Source organism: Notechis scutatus, chromosome 1 (genome assembly GCF_049901735.1).
Source record: "Notechis scutatus isolate UNSWTSFEM ecotype Mainland chromosome 1, rNotScu1.2, whole genome shotgun sequence".
Classification (NCBI taxonomy): Eukaryota; Metazoa; Chordata; class Lepidosauria; order Squamata; family Elapidae; genus Notechis; species Notechis scutatus.
This window is the reverse complement of record NC_142009.1, coordinates 242,002,292-242,024,331: the sequence shown is the minus strand read 5'-3', so window position 1 is coordinate 242,024,331 and position 22,040 is coordinate 242,002,292. Positions and strand designations below refer to the sequence as shown.

The 22,040-nt window shown below is 37.2% G+C and overlaps 1 protein-coding gene across 2 annotated transcripts; it reads right to left on the bottom strand.

The window, feature by feature from the left end:
* Nucleotides 1-204: 204 nt before the first annotated feature.
* SPTY2D1 (SPT2 chromatin protein domain containing 1) lies at nt 205-20,090 on the bottom strand. Of its 2 annotated transcripts, none has more exons than XM_026668305.2 (6): nt 19,932-20,090; nt 12,898-13,012; nt 9,238-10,662; nt 8,455-8,620; nt 7,705-7,782; nt 205-4,336 (listed from the first exon to the last, which is right to left on the bottom strand). In XM_026668305.2, the coding sequence occupies exons 1-6, from the start codon at nt 19,989-19,991 to the stop codon at nt 4,240-4,242; spliced, it is 1,941 nt and encodes a 646-aa protein (XP_026524090.2). In that variant the 5' UTR covers nt 19,992-20,090; the 3' UTR covers nt 205-4,239. The 2 variants fall into 2 exon arrangements, 1 of the variants encoding a protein (XP_026524090.2); XR_003370947.2 differs by having other exon boundaries at nt 3,356-4,336; nt 8,435-8,620.
* Between the last annotated feature and the right edge of the window lie 1,950 nt (nt 20,091-22,040).

The window sequence follows — 22,040 nt, the reverse complement described above, 5'->3', positions numbered from 1 at the left end:
ACATGTCTCACAATTCTTTTTAACCATGGCAATTCTAGAGATAATTCTGTAGAAAAATGCTGGAAAAGATTCAGAAAACTATAAAACTATCTCCCTCTCAGAAGGGTCCAATAATGTGTGTTGTTTTGTAACCGTAAAACCTCCTTCTATCCACAGTTCAATAGATGGTTAATGAAAACTCTTGAGTCACGAAATGAAAAAAAGTTTCAAGTCATAATATTTTATAGTCACTTGGAAGATTTTGGGCAATTTTACAATTATCAACATGATTAGCACATTGTAAAAACATTGATTATTCCATTATTAGTTATTTTAGACTCTTACAGTTCTTTGTCCCATTTTTTCCTCAGAAATACTTAGAAATGAGTCTTTTAGAAAGATATTCTATGGCATCTCAATATCTGCTACAAATTAAAGCAAACCAGCAAAAATCTCAATGCAATATTTAATGTCTGCGAATTTTATTATATACACCATTTGTTTCAGACTGTATTCGGTGCAAAAACAGTGTTTAATTGAACCAGAAAAAAATAGTTATGCTTAACAGTTTTTACCTGAATTGTCACACTGTTAAATATAGTACATTTAACAAAAATGTAAGATGGACAAACTCTAAAAGTATCCTCAGTTATATCTAACACTTGATTGTATCACTCTGACTCAACGAAACAAATAGAAATCCAAACATAGTTATAAGAAGTTATTTACTCAGTCACTTTAAGACTGTATTTTCTTTCCAGTGTTTTGGTCTCCTGCTGCATATTATAGAAATGCACTTTAGTTGTAAAGGTAATTAAAGTTACATAAATGAAAAAGCCAAATAAGTAGTTATGGGAGATTTAAAAATGGGAGTTTATAAAAATAAGTTTTTATACATTCTTATAAGATTCTGCTTTAGAGAGAACAAATAAAAAAAAATTACTAGGGGTTTTCACAATGCACATTTCTGTTTCTGGTAATTTTCTGCTGTAAAAAGTGTTAAGTACAACTGAAATATATAGAAGATAACTATAAAATGAAGTCTTCATAAATACAAAGTGCCCTTAAGTTTTTATTTAATTTTAATAAACATTTAACTAGTTGTGCAAAGCAAGGCCTGGAAGGACTTGATGTAAAAACGACTTTATTTCATATTATCAAGCTGCAACACAGCATCTTTGACAGCACAATTAATTTTATATTTGTTTTCTTCCAACATTCATAGAAATATTATATATTTTTTTAAAAAGGCACATCTTCCAACCATTGATCAAAATCTGCAGTTCAAGCTAGAGTTTTCTTCGATCACACATGATGGATGTTATTTAAATTTTCCTCCTAATGGCTTCTATCAGCTGAAATGAGAGGGCGAGAGCAGCATTCAATCCCTTCATAGCCCCTAGAATTAATGTTGGGAAAGAGTCCAGAGTAGATTGTGGGTACATATGGGGACTTCCTTTAGGAGTAGAGAATGATTTAATATAATCAAAAATGACATATGCCAGTTATTCTGGTTTTTTTTTAATATTCATACATCTTAAAGAGAATCCTCTTGTATTCTACTTCCCTTACAAAGTAACTAGCCAATTTACATAAGATTTTTAGACTGCTGTAATTCTATGACTCTGTTTAGTTTTTAAAAATGAACTATATTTTCCTAAAGTGAAATAATGCAAATAGACAATTTATCATAAAAAGAACTTATTTTGGATGCTATCTTTGGAATGGCAGATAACTTCGCCATACTATATCTCTATGTGTAAATTTTAATAAGCAATATACTTGCTAAAAAGCAATAAATTATATAAAAATGAAGAGATCTATATAAGTTATCTTCTAGTTAATTATCTTCCAGTTATCTTCTATATGACAAACAACATCCAAATATTTAAGAAATACAGTAGTCTTGAATTAAACTTGCAAGAAGCAGTCAAAACATGCAGTGTATATTGGGGAGACTTTTTTTTCTCCAAAATTCAGAACTGAACACAAGTTTGTAATTAAATTTTTTTTTTGCTAAGTCAGAGGTTTGTTGAGCACATCATCTACACAGATATCAAAGAGGTGCCGAGGAGGATTTCAATACTTCCACATTCAAATTATAAAATGAACAGTAACTTGGTCATGTTTCAACAGTCATTATCTTGGATAAAAAAGATTAATGAGTGCACCTGAACAAAGTAGGTTTGTTTTACAATACACAGTTCTGTAAAAATAGCATTAGTGATCACAGTAAACCAAAATTTAAGAATTCCTGTTTTGCATGCTAATTATAGCAATTGCTAAACTATTTCATTTCATCAAATATGATGTCTTACTAAATTGAGAAAAACAACAGTTTCATAAACAAAAATATCCGTTATTTTCTTTGTATTAATTCTGAAGTTTGACCTCTTTATCATATTTTAATAGCCAAATCTTTTCTTTCCTGATAAAGATTCTTTATCTCTATGTGATTATTCTTTAGTACATTCTTTCCAGAATATTCAATTTCCAATGTCATACACTTAACTTTTAACTAAATAAAATTTCTTGCTAGGATTGCATGATGTGTTTTAAGAAATATTTAGACTTTATTTTCAGTTACTGCATTTTGCATAAATTCTTTATGAATTAAAAAAATATTGAACTTGATATTTAAATTTTTAACTGAAACTCCAAAGCACAATATTTGTAGAACAGAATGGTTTGAGATTCTTCGGCAACTATGAAATGAACATCTGTTATTGTGCATAGCTTGAAATCAGTGTGCAACCAAAGTTTTTTAAAAAGTAAAAACAACCATTTGTTAAACCATAACATTTTGGTTTTTTAGAAATCTTTTCATTGTTAAGCAGTTACATGAAGCAACTAGAAAGATGTTTATAATTACTAAAACGTAGATAAGCATCTGAATGAATGCAGAAATAAACTCTACTGGCAAGCCTTGCAGTTTTTATAAAGCATAGTAGTTAACCTAAAAAAACTAAATATTTAAATTAAACCAAAGAACGTAGAAGTGAGTTATAAACCACTACAAGCTAGTCTTTTCCAAGATGATTTATTACGATGACTGGCAGTGAAGTTTAAGCCCCATATCCAAACAAATTATTTGGTCATATTTCTTATAAAATAATGTCTGGCTGCCACTAATAGAGGTCATATTAATTTTCTGCACTGCAAGAGAGAAAATAATTAGCCGAATGGGCTTTCAGTGATACTTCAATCTGATGTACACAGAACTAGAAAGGGTTCTAAATTCAAGAGTGGGGAGAAATAGCCCTGGATTGAGGGTCAGCAGCACATTTTTTTCAAAGGGGTAGAAGGAAATTCATATTGGCGGCCATGTTGCTGCTGCCTCATTTCTTCATACTGTTTGTTGCTATGTACTTATTCCATGACAGTTATTTTCAGGGAACATCATGTTTCTATCAGCTTGTGATGTCAAAGCTTTGTAATATTAGAGTGGGTTTTTTTTTTTACATAATCGTGTCAAGCAGGAATCAGAAAATGTTAATATTGCTTTCAACATCATCATCGGCTACATTTTTAAATCTGTGCTTTATAGGAAGAAAAAAAGTGACTTAAGAATCTTGACTCAGGATACAACCTCTTTTGAAAGATAAAAACATAAACATTTTTCTAATTGTTATGGAATGAAAACAGAGAGTATTGTTATTAAGGGCCCACTTGCTGTAAGCCAGTGCATAGTCAATCAGCAGTCTGCTGGCATCCTTGAATTACTCTACATCGTAGTATAATTAATTTTCATTTTTACTACGACTAATATCCTTCATTAGTGCATTTATATGTGTTTCAGAAAAGGAAACTTGGCAATTATTAAAGGTCAATATTTGAGCGCCAAACTAAAGAACATAATTTTGGATCCAGAGTTGCCTCTGCGAGCACAGAAAAATCATTGCTGTTCATGATAGGAATTGAATTCCAATAAAAACTTCCTGCTGAAGGAAAAGGCTGGACCAACATTTTCTTCCAATTTCCTCTTTTGGGGCTGTCCTAGTAACTAATTCCCATCCTGCTCTGGAAAATATCCCAGTATGGGAAGTGGTGTTGAGTGCTAGGAAAAGCAGAAAATCATATTCCCCTTTTTCCTTGTCCAAGGCCTGCAGAACTTTGCACTGTAAAATCTGGCACCAAGTCCTTATTTTCTGTATGTCTGTTTTCTACATGATTTCTTGTTCTTTCATATGGGAGTACAACTAAAGCTAAACTTTGGAACAAATAGTAGAGTAGCAGTAAACCAAAACTGTGGCAAATTGGTTAACGTGTTCTCAACTTCTTTGTTTGCTTCCTGTTTTTCAATTCCTCCTCTTCACGTCTCATTTCTTCTAGATCTTCTTGTACTCCGAGTCTCAAGCTATAAAATAAAGTTTTAGTCACCATAAAATTTAAAAAATTAAGAAAAACAATAATTTAAAACCAACCCACAGGATCTAAACATTTTTACCAAAATGAATTCCAAGTAACAACTCTTTTTTATTATGCTTGCTAGTTTACTTTCATATCTGAGCAAGTTTTTTTTTCATTCCAGGAAAGAAACTACTTTTCCTGGGATTGAACCAATGTTTGTGTATGATATAATTATGTTACCAAAAAAGAGTAAGATGGTTATTATCTATGAAATAGAGAATGTTTTACATAACAAAACAAATAGACACAATTCTGATGTTAGAACAATATTTAGAAAAGAGGAACAGTTTACTGCTAACAGAGCTATAGTAAGAGTTGTGGCTCCAGTAGTATGGTACTACCAGTACTATTACTACTACTAATACATCCACATTACCACTTCTATACTATTAGTAACACACTCTCCCACACACTCAGATTGCATCATGAAAATTCATGAACAAACTGTAATAATTTAATGCTTTTAGCTTTGGTCCCTTTTTTAGTGTTACAATAATATGGAAAATATGTGGTTTACCTCTCAACCCTTCCAAAAAGCCAAAGAAAGTCACCGTGTCACCATATCTCAGTAGTTGAAAAACAGTGCATACCCCAAATACTAAATGTTTGCCCACCAGTGTATTGTATCAAGTGTAGGCAACTATGGCGATGATTATACCACAAACATTTTTTTTTTACCGAAATGGTAAAAATTAAAATATGGAATGATGCAATTTCATTATAAATTTCTCATCCTACATGTGTAGAATATTCACACGTTCTGAACAGACTGTCCTTCATCGACAACAACTGCTTGCAGACATCTGCTTTCCTGCAGCAGAAAACCAAAAACTTGTAACCAATGTGATTGGGAAAGAAATTGGAATTCTAGTCCACTCATTTGTGAAAGTAATCTCCATTTGCTATTATTACGATTCTGAACTACCCTGTTTCTCCAACAATACGGCCTCCCCCAATAGGAAGTCCCAGCATGTTTTATAGGCATGAAATGAAATTAAGCCCCTCCCCCCAAATTAAGGCCTATATTAAAACATGCAAAATGGGGGGGAATGGTTGGGGGGCTTGCCGTTAGGAAGTACTTTTGTTGCACACCCGGATATGGTGCTGCCTGCGTTGACCCCGATACAAAGTACCCCACCAACGCCGAGGTCAACATCCAAGCCGTCGCCACCTGCCCGAAGATGCGGGGGGGGGAGAATTAAGTCACCCCCAAAAAGACGGCCTAGCCATTTTTTCGGGGCTCAAAAAAAAATAAGACCCGGCCTTATTATATGAGAAACACGGTATCAATGTTTCATGATGGATATTCTGTGTTTTATAATGGATGTTCTGATCAGGTGACTGAGGGATGAAGATATTTTGCTCTAAGAATATACTGCTCAAGATAGGTAGAGGCACTGCTTTTACTCTACAGATAGTCTTTGACATACAACAGTTCATTCGAAGTTACATCAGCACTAAAAGAAGTGACTTAGTTTAGTTTACTTTATTGTCATTGCATCTCGTACAACGAAATCAAATACCATCTTCAGTGCACATCATGCCCATGAAAATAAACACAAACACACATCCTTCACGCTCCACACATTGAACCGAAAACCTGAAACACTGCACCAACACTGCACTATAATACAGTAGAATTCAAAAGAGCTACTGCCCTGGGATAGAAGCTGTTTTTCAGCCTATTTGTGCTTGTTTTAATATTCTGTACTGTCTGCCAGATGGTAATAGTTCAAAAAAGGATGCCCAGGATTAGATGGATCTTTGAGAATGTTTTGAACTTTCTTAAGGCAGCGAGAGCTATAAAGCTCTTCCAAAGAGGGGAGAGGGCAACCAATGATCTTCTGGGCAATGACATTAACCTCTGGAGCGCTTTCCTATCTGCCACTGTGCAATTGGCAAACCATACAGAGGTGCAGTATGTTAAAATGCTCTCTATGGTACAGCGGTAGAAGGTCACCAGCAGTTTTTCATTCAATTGTTTTCTGAGAAGTCTCAGGTAGTATAATCTCTGCTGGGCCCTTTTGACCAGTGCTGCAATGTGAGCACCCCAGGTCAGGTTCTCTTTTATGGTAACACCCAGAAAACTGGCCACTTGCTCCACTCAGTCTCCATTGATAAGCATGGGCTGGATGTCTGATCTGTTCCTTCTATACTCCATTATAAGCTCCTTGGTCTTATTGGTGTTGAGGACCAAGTTATTGTCTCCACAACATGAAGCTGATCCACCTCATCTCGGAAGGCAGATTCATCCTCCCCGGAGATGAGTCCCACCATTGTTGTATCATCTGCAAATTTAGTAATAGTATTACTAGCGTGGGTGGGAATACAGTCATGCACTTAAAGAGTATAGAGTAAGGGACTCAACAGGCAACCCTGTGGTGTACCAGTGTTAAGAATAAGGGCTGAAGAGGTATGATTACCTAATTAAGACCGTTTTTCACACTTATGACTGTTGCAGCATCCCCAGGGTCATGTGACCAAAATTCAGATGCTTGGCAACTGACTCATATTTCTGACTGTTGCAGTGTCCCGGGATCATGTGATTAGATTTTGCGACCTTCTGACAAGCAAAGTCAATAGGGAATCCAGATTCACTTAACAATCGTGTCACTTACTTAACAAGTGCAGCGATTCACTTAACAACTATGGCAAGAAAGGCTGTAAAATGGGGCAAATTTCACTTAACAAATGTCTCACTTAGCAACATAAATTTTGGGCTCAATTGTGGATAAACGGAAGACTACCCGTATGTCCTTTCCTCCTGCAGTTTCTTGCCATGTCTTGATCACTGAAAGCAAATACCACAGTATCTACCAATAGGAACAAGAAGTAGGAAGCAGCTGAAGCAAGAAGGGAAAAGAGTTTGAAAGGGGCAATCCTCTTCTGCCCATCCTGAATTGCCACACTACTGCTTATTTCTTGTTGCTGAAGATAGAGAACGATGTGATGAGGTAGAAAGGCTGCAGTAGGAGAAGGAGTGGATGGCAGGTGGCCAGAAAGTACAGGTAGGAAAGTACACAGACAGGTGGGCAGAGGAAGGTGAAATGTAGCAGAAATAAGCAAGCAGACAGGTATACTGATTGGATGAAAGAGATAAAAAAGACAGCACTCTTATATAATCTTGTAATAGCTGACGAAAAAGTACTGAATATCTTGTGATTACTGTTTTTGCACTGAAGCTCTATATAATTTCACATGACATGAAAAACCCCAATAAAGCTATTACTCTTTAAAATCATTTTAACAGATTTCATTTTCAATGAAGGATTTCAACAATATGTAAGAGTGAATCAGATTGTTTTAATTTTTTACCTTCTGGCTTCCTCTTTCTGCTGTTCTTTCCAAGTACTTTCCATGTAACGTAAGGCATAGTCACTTTCATCTTTGTATCTAAAAATGATTAAGTTAAATGCAATGCTATTTATCTAGCAGAATTATTTTGCCTTGCACAATATTATTTATGGGACTGAAGTTCTTAGGGGAAGATTGGAATACGCATAATCAAGGTGGGGGGAGGAAAAAGAAGCTGTTGAATACGTGGCTTTCTTTAGGTAACAGTAGACATGCTAATCAATCAATTGGATATATATGTGTGTGTGTGTGTATGTGTATATATGTGTGTGTGTATTTAAATAAAATAGAAACATGCCAATTAATGTTATAATCGCAGGGCTAAACTAAGCCAGTTTTAAGCCACAATATAGTTAACTTATCTTTTTCCAAAGCAATTAAGCATCTTGTACTTATAGTACAACAATCTTTTTCCTTTCTGCTAAAATTATGGCAAGCCACATAATATTCCCTGAACTTTCAGGCTGTAGTTTTGAAAATAGCCATTCACTCAATACAATATAGAGAAGTACTGATAATTTTGGCATAAATACAATTTTCTTGTACAGTGTTGCAGGCAGAATGGTGCAACAATATGTTTAAAAATGTGTCTTACTTTTTCAAACATCTTTTAAATCTTTTCCTCTACTGTATGTTATAGAAATTCATGTACATGTTATGGATTGGTATAAATATACAACAGTAAAATTACGTTAAAGCTTATTTTCTCACTTTGACCGATCATAACCAAATATCTCTCTGATATGTCTCGAGATCTCTTCTTGAGGCTCTCCTTCATCATCAATAAAATCTTCCATTTCAGAATCATCTTCATCTTCATCTTCAAACTTTCTTTTATAGCTACTGGTAATAGGTGGAAGAGATGGTCTTGGAAAACCTAGGTCAGAAATTTAAGACGTTATATATATATATATATAGTCTCAACTCTTCATAAATTGCCTACTTAGAGGTAAAACAAGGGTCCATACCTAGGACAGAGGATGGGGCATGAGAAAATTCTATCTTTGCTGCAACTGTGCAGCCTGCCTAAAGCACACTGGCTGCTCTTCTGTGTGCCAAAGAGATTTAGGGCTTGTCATTTCAGATGCATGCTGTAGGACTCCCTGTTGCCTGTACTGCAGTTGCCCAATCTGAGAATTGCCCCAACACACATGGAAAGGCTTCAGGGTAGATGCCATTGGCATGAAACACCACAATCTGTCATTTGGTTCAGGAATACCCATTCTAAAATCTTATTGAAGCCAGCAGAATTTATACCCAAGCCAAGCATTAGGTTAGAGCAGTGTTTTTCAAACTTGGCAATTTTAAGATGTGTGGACTTCAACTCCCAGAATTCCACAGTCTGCATCTTAAAAGTGTTCACGTTTGAAAAGATCTGGGTCAGAAAGCTCTTATTTTGTGGGGGAGAATATTTTTGAGGGTGCAATTTTAAATAATTGTATTTAAGCCACCCCTAAATACATACATACTCAGAAGCACAAACTCTCAAGATACCTTGTGGGGTAATCCCAGGTCTATGATTAGGAAATGGCCTCATTCCGTTCATCTGTCTTGGAACCAGATTTTTGGATGAGATTGTTTCTGATACAACAGTACACTTTGGTTTTAGAGTTCCAGCTGTAATGGTACTTGGCCGACCCGATCCTGAGCTACTATCCCTTCCAAGTCCAGGGTTTACATTGGAATTTGGCCGACCAGGTCCTACGCCTTGGCTACTGCCTAAACATACTGGTCTTGAAGTGATGCTTGGTCGACTAGATCCCATGCTTAAATTATTACTGGCCAGTCTAGGTCCTGTGCTTCGCTGTCCTTGCCCTGAGCTGTTTTCTGACCTCCTGGGTCCCATGATATGTGATCCATGCCCAGGAATCGAACTGCGGCTTGGCTGCCCGGGGCCTGAATTCAAGCTGTTCTTTGATCGTGCAGGTGGTCCTCCTGTAACTGAAATGTTGCTTGCTTGCTTGGAGCTGGAATTTTTATAAGTTTCTTGCTGGGCGGAAACCACATTGGTTGATTTTACATGGGTGCTATTTTTTTTCAAACTCAGTTCTTTATTAGATGATGGTCTGAGAGTTCCATTTGCAGCCGTTTTCAAGACTAGAGTTTGGGACTTAGATCCAGTTTTCCCTCCTCCGCTGGGTGCAGGTTTAATGTGATTATTGTGCAGAGGGTTTTTTAAAGGCCCTTTTGGTGCAGATTTTACTTTTTCAGCGTGGCTTGCTTTGGAACTAGACACCAATTTGGAAGGCTTTTCACTTAAAACTGGCCCTTTGGTTTTCTTATTGTTATTATTTTGTGAGGGAATGCTTCCTTTAGAAAAGGCAGGTTTGTCTGTCAAATGCCTGCTAGCTTTAGCATTTACTAAATCCCTCTGAGAAATTTCCTTTTTGGAAGAACCCGATGCAGCGGTATGTTTCATTTCTTTCTCTGATCTCTTTTCTTTTAGTATAACCCCTTTTCTGTTTCTCTTCTCTAGGTACTCTCGCTCTCTTAATTCTTCTGCAGTCATTGGTCTTTCTTCAGTCTTTTTTACAACTTTTATTTCAACTGGCTCATATTGTTTTTTTTCAGCCAGCTTTAAAAGATCATTAAAATTCATTGCTGGAGGTGCACTTTTGGCTAGCACCTTTGGTTTTTCTGAAACTTTGGAGGGTTTCTCTTCATATTCTTCTGATTCCTGCTCAGACTCTGACATATTATAATCTACTTCGTTCATTTCATCCTGTGTCCTACATTCTGTGCTTCCAGAACTCCTACTTTCATGACCCTGCTTCTTTTTAGGCTTCTCTTCAATAGGAATGCCATTATAGCCATGAAAATTATCCTTTGTCCGTGAAGCCATAGCCTTGGCTTTTCGGTCGTGTTTCATTTCTGTGCGCCTAGCCAGTAGATCTTGTTTTCTTCTTTTTTCCATAAGATCTAGAAAGAAAACAAAGCTTTAGTATATATAAAAAAAAGACTCTGCAAATATATATCTTGCAGATATAGATAAATTCCATATAGTTTAGGTTAAACATTTATATTCTAACTATATATTATCTAAAGTATCACACTACAGATTCAGCGTCAAAGCATATAGTAAGAATAACACCACAGATTTTAACTGAAACATCTCTTTAAGTAAGAGGGCTGGTACCAAAAAACCTCTGCACCATGTCCAAGAGGCATAGATTTCAATTAAGCATGAGCTTCTTACTTTGAAACTAAGACGACCATGAAGGAATAGCTCTATGTAAGATAGGGGAAGACCTGCTGCTCTGAGCAAGCGTAAGCAGTTCTTGACTTACAACCATTACTTCAGCACCTGTTCAAAACTGCAGTGGCACTGAACAAAAGGACTTATGACTCGTGCCCGAAGTTACTGCCATTGCAGTGCTTCTGCAGTCACATGATCAAAATTCAGATGCTCGGCAGCCCACCTGCTATACACTTATGACCGTGTGTGGTGCTGCCACTCTCCTCACCCATCTCCCTTGTGGGTTTAGGCCAACCTGCACTGTAGTCGGCAGTAGTGCCAAGGCTGAGCCTGAGGTAGAGGCCTGGCTCTTCAGGAGTCTTAGCCAGCCACTGCCTCCAGGCCTTGACATTAAGCTTAGCACTTTTGCTTCCGCTGAAGTGCTTCTCTAAGGTGTACAAGTCTTAGAAAATAGTGTGATTCCCCTGAAGCCCAGCATTCCCTATGATCTGCAGGGCACAGCTCACCAGCTGCTGAGAGGTGCGTGTGGCCTATTCAAGGCAGCACCAGGCCTTCCATCCCAAAGCCACCTTGTACATTCTCCAATGCTTTGTGTTACTTACCTCACAAAGGGCTCTGGGGTGATGGTGGCAGGTGGGTCTGAGACGGCTGAAAACCCCGTGCCTCTATTTCAGGCCCAGCTCTGGCACTGCCGCCAAGTGCTGCATGACAGGCAAACGTAACCTTTGCATCGCAGTGGGGTACCCCCCTTAACTGACACGTGGTCACCCAGGGCCTCCCCCACCGTGGTGGATTGTACTGGTCGGGATTCCCAGGAGAGTGGAAGTATGTTCCAAGAACAAGAAACAGTTCAGTTCATATAGTTGGTGTGAGAGAAAGAGGGTGAAAACAGCCCCTCCCTAATAGTTCTCTGAGTATAGCCTTGTGTAGATAGAAGAGTGCTTTCATTTTTCAAGATTCTGTCAGGACGCGTGGAACAATAATAAAACATATTTGGACGAATCACCATGAGTTTTGGTTTTGGGGGCCAGACAGCTCCCCCACTCCTTAGCTAGTCCACCTGCTTAATGACCATAACTAGGAGACTGTGGTTGCTGAGCAAAGTGGTGACAGGTTATCTTGCTCTGCTCAACAACCAAAATTCCAGTCCCAATAGTGATTGTAAGTTAAGGACTACCTATATAGCTTTTTGTTAAGATGGCAAAAGAAAATCAGTACACTATTATTTTTTTAAAAAAAACTATTTGCTTTTGCTTTTAACTGTATAATTTACTTCTAATTACTTGTATATAGATATATAAAACTAAAATTGTTATCCCAGAAAACTGGTCCTGCCTGGTGTGCAATGCCCATACACCCAGGTGGAGATTGGGAAAGACTTTATTCTGCATAGAAGGACGCAGAGGGATCACTCCCACTAGGCCTGTGCAAAGGCCCCCACCTTAAACAATATATGTTTATAACTTTACTTGCTCTTAAGCCCCATAAATCATACCCTAGGACCACCCAAAAGACCAACCCACCTTCATTCCCTATATTCAGCAAATTGTGTATATGCTTTAGCATAATCATAATCATTTACACAATTCCCAGCAATTGCTACCCTCAAGTTCCTTTTTTTCTATGCGGTCATCTTCCCAGAGTACATTTGGGGTTTCATCACAGCAACTATTCCTGAAGGTTTTACTGATCAAGCTGTTTTCATTACCCCTTATATTCTAGCAACTGACTAAATAAGAATTCCTTACAGACACCAAATGTTTAGAAGGAGGGATCTTCTGCCCTTTTCTTCAAAACAATTTTAAAAAGTCAGTTTTGTTACTGTTTTTGTCTGTGTCAAGATGACACGGAATATGTAAAAGTAAGGAAAGCATGACAATGATTTTCAAAAGAAAGGCAGGATTTTTGTCCCAAGAATAACTAATAGTCTTTATAGAAAGAAAAATACTGAACGATACCCTTTTTCTTCTGTTCTTCTTCTTGCCTTCTGAGAAAGGCTTGCACAGCTGCTGACTGAACACCTTTAACTTTTGGATCCTTTTTGGGAGGGCCAACCGCCAAACTGTACCTCTTCTGCAAAGAAACCAAAGTTTCACAAAGATGAGAAACAAATATGAACTTATTGTGCAACTGTTTTCAGCTATGTCCAAGAGGATTATTAGTATGCAAAAATTTCCTCATGCATTAGAGGAAGAATTTCTTTCTTAACTAAAAACAAACAAAACAAAAAAACACAAACAAATGCAATGTATAGACTAAAAGAAGAAAATTTAAATTCAGCTCTGTATCTCATCTTTTTTATATGGAATGTAAGAGATTTTCAAAGACAAAGTACTAAGGTAAACCAAAAAGACACGTAACATAAAATTACAAATAAATAGGGACATTGTTTCTATTGGACTGTAATTAATACAAGTGACTGAGTTCCTTTCTACAGCGTTTGGGATCTTAACAAGAAAAGGTTCCCTTAAAAAGATTAAACACATTGAGAAAAGAATCACTACTCATAACTCTTTCAAAGAGATTCCTCTAAATGTTCAAATAAAAGAATGAGATATTTGGGATAAAATATCAAATCAAATAAGAAAAATATTTGCACAGGTACAATTTCTGCTAGTGAAATGTTATAAAATGTAAGCTTTTGTATGCTCCAGTTGAAAATATTTTTTTTTTGGGGGGGGAAACAACTGCTTCTGATTTACAAAATATTATGGTGCTAAATAATGTTTTACTAATATTAACGTAGAACAATTGAAGATTATATAAAACATTAAGAGAATCATTTTCACAATATTATTTCCAGATGTACTTAGCCCTATACTTTGAACACCTATTGTTTTAGAATAAAATCTTAGGTATATTGATTGATCAAATCACCTCTTAATATTGGGTCGATTAAGTTTAGGTTAGTTTGGCACTATGAGCAGTCATAACCCATAGATTATGTAACCTTATCACCTTTTGCTCATATAGAAAGAAATGAATGAAAAAATAACTCACTATTTTTGGGGGGATCAATTATCATCTGATATTTTGAAAGAACTAAGAAAGCCATGGGTAGTTTAAGTTTGTTCACAAACCAAGACCTGAAAACTGATGGAAGGTGAGGTTTATGATACATCTAAAAAATCTAAACGGAATCAGGCTCATATAAATCTGCATAACAGTTGTTTGCAGAAACTAAGCAATCAATAACCAGCATAAAGTACCAGCATTGCATTATCTAATTTGCAACTTCAGAAGGGATATTCAGAAATCCACCTTTAATGGAAAACTGATTGGGTTTTCTTGATAAGTTTCTACAAGTGGAAACACTGATTCTTGCTTTTCCAATAGCACTGGACGATATCTATATAGCTAAATGTTGCAACAAAGTGCAAATCATATATTGCTCTTATTAAAAAGTACCAATACAGAGATAAAATGAGCAAATTTTCCAAATGCCCTTAGAAATCATTTAAAGAGCTGAATGACATACATGCCCTAAATATAGATTCAGAAATAATTTAACAATGTAAAATTAGCATTAATGCCCTTTCTTATAAGCATCACAAAACTATTTTAAAATCTCATCCTCCCTATACTAAGAGTGAAAATAGCACCTGGTTTCAGATCTATCATAAGTCATTCAACAATACAATGAAGAAAGCTCTCAATCCTGGCTGAGTGAACTTCATATTCAAAATAATCAGAACATATTAAACTACAATGAGTTTGTGCATGAATATAATATGCCCTTATTTCAGGATTTGTACCGGTAATTCACTTAAGTTGTGTATGATTACTATATAATAACAAGAAGTAATTTTAAATATACTTAATACAACCATGTATATTACATCCTGAGCTATCTACAGTAATAGTTGAACTATTATTATAGCAGTCAAGCAGAAGCAGCCTGTTTCAGTTTAAAAACAGCTAATTAATTGTTAGAAGGTTTTTGCCAAGGGAAATGAACTAATAGGCCAACAATTTTAGTGACACATGATGCAATACTATAATTGGTTTTGTTTATATAAATTGTCAAATACAAATGACATCTAACACATCTTTCTTAGAAAGCTGAACAATTTCAAACTCTTTTTCTTATCTCTTAACAGTGTTTCAAATTGGCCTACAACACATGCATTTTATAAAACTCTATTCATGATTATAAAATTAATGAGATGGTTCCCACAGCTATGAAAGGAGTTTTCCTTCAGCTGAAGAACCTGCCCAATGCTGTCTGGTATTTGAAAAGAAAATATCCACCAGCATAGCTATCCTGTAAGAAAAGTTCAACATCCAAAATCAACATTAAAGCTCACATTTTAGTGAAAGTTTCACATTATATTTGATGTGGAACCTTCTTTATGAGTAATTTTGGAATGATTTAATTATATTTTATTGTATTTATTTTTCCCCATTAACCCATATTATTTATTTTAGCATATGCTGAAATTCCAAGACAGAAAGACACTGTGCTCTATTTTAAACTTACAGGAGAGGCTAAATTCTCAATCCTTCTAAGGGCATTTTATTAATAGAGTTACAAATGAATTGTTCAAAATGTGAAAAATATATTACTTGATGGTCTCTATGGGAACTCTCTCCTATACTATCCCACATAATGATCACATATATTAGTGGTTTTGTTGGGTATATGGGATAGTTCTGAGATTATTTAAAAATTTGAATAAAATGAATGTATTTAAGTACATTGTATTTATGATGCTAAGATAGTAAAGGTAGGCAATCTGGTACTGTTCAGATGTTTGGAGCTTTTGCTGAAAAGTAATACATAAATAGTCTAACTACATACATTTATTTTATTACCTCTTGGCCCAAATGGCCAACAGCTAAGTATGACAGGAATTGTAAAAAACTGAAATGTACATTTGCTTATTTTTATAACACACAATATTTACTAAGTTTGTTATTTACTTAAAGCCATTCACTGAATTTTGGAGAAAATAGGTAACTTCGTTGTCAACAAAAATCCAACATGAAAGCAACTGATCAAACTGAGAAAGTTATATTTTCTATATAGCAACATTCAGCAACTTTGTTGCTGTAGAATTACAAGTAGAAAATAACATTTACCTCCAAACGTTTTGAATTGTGTGATCAATGGCAGACATACAAATGCTTCATACTTCAAATTTTTTTTGAAAGATCACCAACGGTCTCCTGCTGTTTTACAGAATCCCTGCATTCATTGGTTTGAGCCTAAATTTGTTCTCCACAACAGCTTCAACAAAAACTTTACAATGCTAGATCACATTTTCACAAATTTCAAGTCAATCTAGTTGAAATGAATCGGATTATACTATGACTTTTAATTTACTATTATATTGCTTCGTTTGTATACCAGTAGTATTTGAAATATTTTATGTTGCAATAATTTTCTCCAGGATAGTATCCCAGGATTAAAAAATTGTGTCTCCACCAGGGAAAAGATCTCATCAATCTCTTGTATTACCAGGACACTTCTGCAGAAACACAATCTTTCTATACCCCAACTGCTAGAGCTATAAAATTAACAGAGGGTCAGAAATCATATGGGAAGCAAAAAAAATCAGGCTCCAAAGCCCTGTAATATGCTCTTGACTTGTAAAACATTTTAGACTAACACTTCAGCTAAATGAATAGCTTTCTAATCTAGGTAGGAAAGGAAGGCAACAAACTTATCTCCATTCTCACTTCTATTTGTTGGCTCGTTGCCAGGATTATGCTCCATTTTTCAAACCCTCCAACAGAAAATCTTTCCATTAACTTAATTTTACTTCCTTAATCCCAAATAATTAGCATTCAAAGAAAAAAAGCACTGGAGCAAAATACAATACATATTTTAAATATAGGAATGGACAAGCATATTTACAGATAGACCTTAATTTCCGACTGTAATTGAGCCAGGAATTATAGTCATATGTTATGCTGGTCATTAAGTGGATCATCATAACTGCACCTGATTTTACGACTTTTGTCCTAAAATGGTGGTTAAGTTAAAACATTCTTCACAATGGGCTTTTTTTTTTTTTTTGCAGAAAACTGGAAGCAAACACCAGTTTCCTGCAAAAAAAAAAAAAATGCCATAAATTGTGGTCATGTCACCGTGGGACACCACAAATACTGCAACGTTTGCAAACACCAGTTGCCCAAATGTGGTTATATGACCATGGGGTGTTGGCGCGGGGGAAATGGACCATGGATCTTCAAAACTAGAATCGTATTTGGTGTCCAGTATAACTTTAAACTTTATGACTTGTGCCCATAACACATTATCTTGCATTGAAACAATTTAAAACATTAGCAGATTATGCTGGCTTCTATGAATAAATCTTTTGACCAACTGCTGTATCCAAAGGCTTACTGGACTCATGTGGGCAATTGGGAAAGAGTCTCCCTAGATGACAGGAAGATGATATTCTTTAACAGAAAGATACCAGAGAGCATGCTAGCTGTGTGGGCACTTACCAGCTGTGCAGAAGTCATGGGAGACAGATGGTCCCTCAAGTATCCTGGCCCTATGCCACACAGGCCCAACTCCTTTTCTAATCTTGCTTCTACCAAAAGAGCTCTGATACTGGAAAGATAGGAATCTCAGATATTTACAAGGAGACTGGGGACAGGGCTTCTGAGGTAAATTCAGCTTCTCTGAAAATGGGCCTCTCCTTCTGCTCTTGGAGGATATTACAATATATTCTTCAAGGTGCCCTATTATCAAACCTCTTGGTGGTCCTAAGTATAGTAAGTTTAATAAGGCTAGATTCCAACAATATGCAAATTTATGACTGCTTGATTTACGGTTTAACAGGATATATTATATACTCACACACACTTTATACAAGAAACCATGATGCTATCTTAGTAATTCATCTTTTATTCTGTTTATGTAATAACTGCAGTTATACCACTTTGTAAGAAGTATTCAAATTTGGCCAAGTGTCTTGAGAAACAAGGAAGAAAAACAGCAAAGGCAAAGCTTAGAAAATAAGGAATGAACAATAACAGCATTGTTTAAATATCATTAAAGTTATTGAAATGGAGGAGTTACAAGCAGTGCTTTAATGAAAAAGTGAGCTTTGGAAAAATCAAAGGAATAATTTATTTTTAAATGAAGTGCGTTCTTCATCTCATTCAATGCTTTCCCCATAAAACATTTTAATACAGGTAGTCCTCGACTTAAAACAGTTTGCTTAGAGACCATTTGAAGTTACAATGGCACTGAAAAAAACGACTTATGACCATTTTTCACATGATTCTTGCTGCATCCCCATGATGACATGATCAAAATTCAGACACCTGGCAAGCAACTCATATTTATGACGATTGCAGTGTCCCAGGGCCATGAGATTGCAACCTTCTAAAAAAGAACAATGGGAAACCATATTCACTTAACTGTATTACTGAGCCATGGTGGAGCAGTGGTTAGAATGCAGTATTGCAGGCTAATTCTGCTGACTGCCAGCAGTTCGAATCTTACCTGCTGAAGATTGACTCAGCCTTGCATCCTTCCGAGGTGGGTAAAATGAGGACGCAGATGGTTGGAGGCAAGAGGTTAAATCTAAACCACTTAGAAGAGGGGGCTGTAAAGCACTGTGGTGTCTAAATGCTATTGCTATTAACTGTAGTGATTCACTGAACAACGGCAAAAAGGGCATAAAATGGGGCAAAATTCATTTAACAAATGTCTCACTTAGCAACAGAAATTTGGGGCTGAAATGTGGTCATAAGTTGAGGACATGTCGAGGACTACCTTCACATGCATCTGATTAACCTGAACTTAAAACAACAGAATTTTAGTCATAAAATAGGCAGTCTCAACTCCAGACACAGCCTTTCTCAGAACACCTCAACAAAACCTCTGAAGAGTTTTAGCTGAAGATGAATATGGCATTCATTGTTCCTTGTTTTGGCAGAAGGCTACTTGGTTCTATCCATTGTATCCTGTTTGTTTTTTAAGGAAAGTACTCATCATATTCTACTACGGGTTTGTACTCTGAATACTATCAAATTCCACAGCATAACCATACATCCGTAAGCCAAATAATAAAAAGCATCACAACTTGATTAGCATTGCTAGAATTTCTGGAATTCTAGGGCTGTAATTCAGTTTATGTGAAATAGTACACATGTACATCCATACAAAGGCAGGTAAAGTTTGGAAGAATGCCTGCTTGATTACAACTCATTCTGGGCTCGGTTTAGTACAACTGGACTATTTAACTTATATTTAACTCAAAGAGTAAAAAACCGAAACAACTTGCACTAGATATTACTCTTAGCTCAAACGCACCAAAGGCAGAAAAATAAATGCAAGGAACAGCTCTCTTGTGACTAAGGCTCTTTGCTATCCTTTCTCTCTCTCTCTTTCTCTCTCCTCTCTTCCCTTCCAGATGTATTTCTGAAGTCAATTCCCCCCCCCCCCCAAAAAAATAAATCCAACTCATAAATCTTTAGTTGAGAAAGCAATCCTTTTTCATGAGTCATTTTTTGTTTGTAAAATGGTGGGGGGAAGGAGAAGACTTCCGAAGTAAAAAGAGTCGAATATGTACATAAAACCAGGTTTGTTGTGGAAGTGGAAGTTTTCCCTTCAAACTGACACCCTTGAACCACCTTTCCGGGGGTTGAAAACAGCCCTCGGCTGGTGGTAGGAATCTCGAGATCCGAGGGGGACGAAGAAGACGACGACAAAATGAATCTTCCGGCTATTATTTCTGGCCGAGCCCTCGCCAAACAGGCTGCTAAGTAGGAGGAGATGGATCGCGGTCTGGGTCTGCGATCCCGCTGCAAAACCTGGGCGGATGTTTCCACAGTGAGAGAGAGATTTGGGGGGGGATGGCGAATCCCTTTTTTCAAATACTCCGGATCCAGGGCTAGCTTACTCGGACGAAGCGTCCGGAAAGGAAGAGTTGGGCAACAGCTGGCATCCACGTCAATCCCAGCCCGCCGCGTCCTCCTCACTCCTTTCCCCCCGCCCCACCTCCCTTCCCCCTTTTTTCCTTCTCACCGGCATGGCGCTCGATCCTTGATGTTCCGAGGCCTTCATCAGGACTTCGCGGAAATCCATGGCGGGCTCTCCAACGGTTCTTTCCCCCCCTCAACACCTGCGAAAGGCGCTCAGGCGGCGAGGAGCGCCCCTCCGCTCTCCTCTCCTCTCCTCTCTCTCGCTTCAGTCCCCTCGCCCAGCTGACGAAAAAGTTGCTCGCGACGCTCCTCCCCCTTCCCTTACTTCCGGCCCGCGGACCTCTCTTGCCTTCTCTTTTTAAATATCGCCTCGGAGTTTTCGACCGAGTTGGTGGTGTGTTGTTTTTTTTTTTTAAACAAACGTCACTTCCGTCACTCGCGCCATAAGCGAGCACGCACGCGCCCTCCCCTTTCCGAATTATAATTAATTTTTTTTTTAAAAAAAAATGTGCCTGTACGTCATGTGATCGGGCTTTTTCGGAAAGGCGGTCGGGGCGGAAGGTTCCACGTGTAGTGTTTGGGTGAGAGAGCTCACCGAGGGATCGATTCGTTCTGTTCCTCTCTTATGGAATGAGGCGGAGGGCCGGGCTGTTGCTTATATGGGTGGGTGTCGGTTGCTTTTGCTGCGGGCTTCTCTGGACTCGGAAGCTAAGCAGGGTCGGGTCGGGTCGGCGTTAGGGCCGACTGTTACGTTCGCTGTACTGGGAATCACGATCCACCCCGCGAAGGAAGGAATAAGGAGCTATTCCCCTTCTACTGCAATTGCATGTAGTTATGTGGGTGTGTCGGGGTAGTCGCTGGAGGTCGAAACTCGAGGGTTTTACTTCTGTATTACTTTTTGTGTTGAATTCACCTTGAATTAATTCACTTTTTATCACACGTGTATGTTGAAGTAGAAATTTCTGCTATAATATTTTTATTCTGGCTTTGCTATAAAGATGTTGAAAGTACCTCAACTTATGACTACAATGGAGCCCCAAATTTCTGTTAAGTGATACATTTGTTAAGTGAGTTTCCCCCCCATCTTTTACAACCTTTCCTACCACAGTTTTGTTAAGTGGTTCACTGCAATTGATAAGTTAGCAACCCGGTTGTTAATTGAATCTGGTTTCCCCATTGACTTTCCTTGTCAAAAGGTTGCAAAAGGTAATCACAGGACCTTGGGACACAGCTACGGTCATAAGTATGAACCAGTTGCCAAGCGTCTGAATTTTGATTACATGATCATGGGGATGCTACAAAGGTTGTAACTGAAAAATGGTCATAAGTCATTCTTTGAATGGTCACTAAATGAACTGTGGTAAGCCGAGGACTACCTGTAGTTGCATGAGTGTGTCCAGGTAGTCACTGAAGGTCGAAACTCGAGGGTTTCAATTTTGTCTGGCTTTTTACGTTTAAGTCACCATGAATTCTTTTTATCATGCATATATGTTGAAGTAGAAATTTCTGTTATATTTTTATCCTGCCTTTGCTATAAATAACTGAAGGTGTAGTAAGTGCCTAACACTCCTCTTATTTTCCCCTCCATCCTGTGAGTGGCTTTGGCTAAGAGAGAGGGACTGACCCAAAATCCCCAACCATCTTTCATGCCTCAAATCTCCTGATATCTGGGTCAGCACCTTCATTGCCACACCAAACTGGAACTCTTCAAACATCTTGATAAGAGTAATTGACCTTATTTTTATTTGTAACATGCTCCAAATTGTGGAATTAGTACATTTTCACATTGTTAGTTGTAGAGTTATAATTGCAGGAATGTTCCAATCTCGGATGGCAAACCTCAGATAAAGAATGTTTCCAAGCAAATACAACTCAGGTAAACAAAGTCACTAATCTAAAGGAGGATTAGAGAGAGGAAGTAAACATATGTTAGACTTTAACTAGAGATAATTAATTGTATGGATTACTGTGCTAAACAGTAACCAAAGTTAAGCAGTAACCAAAGTTAACCAGTGATGGAGGATAACTAAAAATGTGTATAAATACAAGACTAGACTCCAATAAAGATCATCATGATTCAGTTCATGATCAAACAACTCGACTGCCTCGTCATTACAACAGTTAGTTACTAGTAATTTCTCAGTAGCTTACCATCAGTATTTGAGTAAGCAGATATTCCATTTCACTGACTCTGGTGTAATCTTTGTTGAAA

Excerpts from the sequence above, each read along its gene's own strand:
- SPTY2D1 (XM_026668305.2), bottom strand. The coding sequence starts at position 19,991 with ATGGATTTCCGCGAAGTCCTGATGAAGGCCTCGGAACATCAAGGATCG. Across the intron at positions 10,663-12,897 it reads AGAAGAACAGAAGAAAAAGG|ATCTTATGGAAAAAAGAAGA; the intron begins GTATCGTTCAGT and ends TTTTCTTTCTAG. Across the intron at positions 7,783-8,454 it reads TTTGGTTATGATCGGTCAAA|ATACAAAGATGAAAGTGACT; the intron begins GTGAGAAAATAA and ends AATCATTTTTAG.